Here is a 1787-nt window from a genome sequence, read left to right as displayed (position 1 = left end):
CTGCTGAGGACACGGGGCTGCAGCTGGAGAATATCAGATTTGCTATAAAAAGGTGGGGAACGGGAACAGGGTTTTGGGGAAGAACTGTGGCTCTGGTTTGCCCTCCTTGAGGAAAACCAAGGTGTGATCCCTGGTGTCTGTGTGGCTTTTGCAGGACCAAGAGCAGAGCGGGCCCTCTGTCTCCCTGGATGTGTTTTTCCATCATCTGGGCATTTTCCAGCTGGGATTCAGGGTAAGAAACCCCTGCTCTCTGTTTCTCCTTCCTCCTCCTCCTCCTCCCACCTTCCCCAAGGCGAGCCCCACCGTGGCACGGGGGGCACAGAGCTGAGCCCACGCCGTGCTGGGGCAGCGGGAGCGGGGCACGGCCAAATGCTGCTCTGCCACTTTAATTTTTTATAAAGGAGAAATTAATTTTGTCTTTGCCTAAGTACCTGTCACGTTCAATTACTGAGGCTGATGGTGAAAATGACAAAGCAGCCAGGTCATTAGGCAAATTTTAATTAGACACTCAGCTGCCCTTTACTAATCAGATGCTACAGCTCTTTCCCGGTGTTCCCGCTCTCCATCCATGGGGTCTTTCCAAGCCAACCCAAGGATGTTGCTCCTCTTCTCACAGGCTTCCCACATCGTGGTGGAGCTTGGGATGGGATGAGGGAGGCAGGGCATGGTGGTCAGTGGGATGGTGGCCAATGGCTCAGTGTCCAGGTGGAGGTGGGTGACAATCTGGGGCTCTGGGCTGGGACCAGTGGTGCGGGATGTCCTCGCCAGTGTCACAGACTGGGATTGAGGGGACCCCCAATGAATTTGGAGGTGGCACCAGGCTGAGCAGAGTGTTCCACACACCTCAGGGGTGGGATGCCATCCACAGGCACCTGGACAAGCCCAAAAAGACCTGGACGAGCCCAGAAATGGCTCCTCATGAAGCTCTGCAAGGCCAAGAGAGGAGAAATCCAGGAGCAACCTCTCCCTAGCCCAGCACACGGCCTTGGCCAGGGAGAGGAGGGAGAAAAAAAGGATGGAGGAGGAGAAGACCAGGCTCTTTCTTCCTCCCCAGGCTGGTGACAGGATCCAATCTCCTCACGGTGTCCCCAAGCCTCTGTGCCCAGCAGGGACTCGCTTTTCTGTGGGTGATCCCACCAGGAATCCATCCATGGAGCTGCCGGTCGCGGTCACTCCTCCCATGCCACAGAACCCACAAATGCCGTCCTGAGCTGCTCCTGTTCCCTTTCCCCGTCCATGGGATGCGGCTGGAGCAAGGCAGGGATGCAGGAAAGGAGTGTGCGCCTGGATCCTGCTTTTTATGGGAAGCCTGTGGTCCAGCCTGAGGATTTTCTGTGGCGCCTCTGCCACACCGATTTTATGATTCCCAACACTTCTGCATCCCCACGGATCCCCACACCGCTCGGGAATCCCCAGCAGGAGCAGCTTTATTGACAGGAAAGGCTTTTTTTCTCATAACAAAAAACTTCCTGCAGAAAAAGCGCTGTTTTCAATCAAATCCCGCTCGGGAGGGCAAAGAGAAGGGAAAATTCTGTCACGGAGCTTTTTGGCTGAGTGAAAACATCCCTATTTCCACACATCCGGAAGGGAAAGCTTCAATTTTGCACCTCGAAACGATTTTCACGCTGACATTTCTTTTATTCCACATAATCAGCCAGCTCTAAATATTAGAGTTTCGCCGCCAGAAGGAAACATTTTGAGCGGCGTTTCCCCGCCTTCCCCACCTTCCCTTCTCCTTGCTTTCCCTCCCTTCAGGTGTTTGGAGAGAGCCGAGTTTTTCTCCCAGA

General features: G+C 54.3%; 1 protein-coding gene across 5 annotated transcripts in view; it reads left to right on the top strand.

Moving 5' to 3' along the window:
• The window catches only part of LOC108448835, an 11295-nt gene that overhangs the window by 1079 nt on the left and 8429 nt on the right, over nt 1–1787 (top strand). For 3 of the 5 annotated variants that reach the window (XM_017743085.1, XM_017743083.1, XM_017743084.1), the window contains exon 2: nt 155–232. In XM_017743085.1, the coding sequence (XP_017598574.1) occupies nt 155–232 (78 nt within the window). Of the gene's footprint in view, nt 1–154; nt 233–868 lie in introns of all 5 variants that reach the window. The other 2 variants (XR_001864873.1, XR_001864874.1) reach the window with 2 other exon arrangements.

This window comes from Corvus brachyrhynchos, unplaced genomic scaffold, assembly GCF_000691975.1.
Source record: "Corvus brachyrhynchos isolate BGI_N302 unplaced genomic scaffold, ASM69197v1 scaffold99, whole genome shotgun sequence".
NCBI classification, from domain to species: Eukaryota; Metazoa; Chordata; class Aves; order Passeriformes; family Corvidae; genus Corvus; species Corvus brachyrhynchos.
Note: the sequence above shows the minus strand (reverse complement) of the source record. Positions and strands in the feature narration are given on the sequence as shown.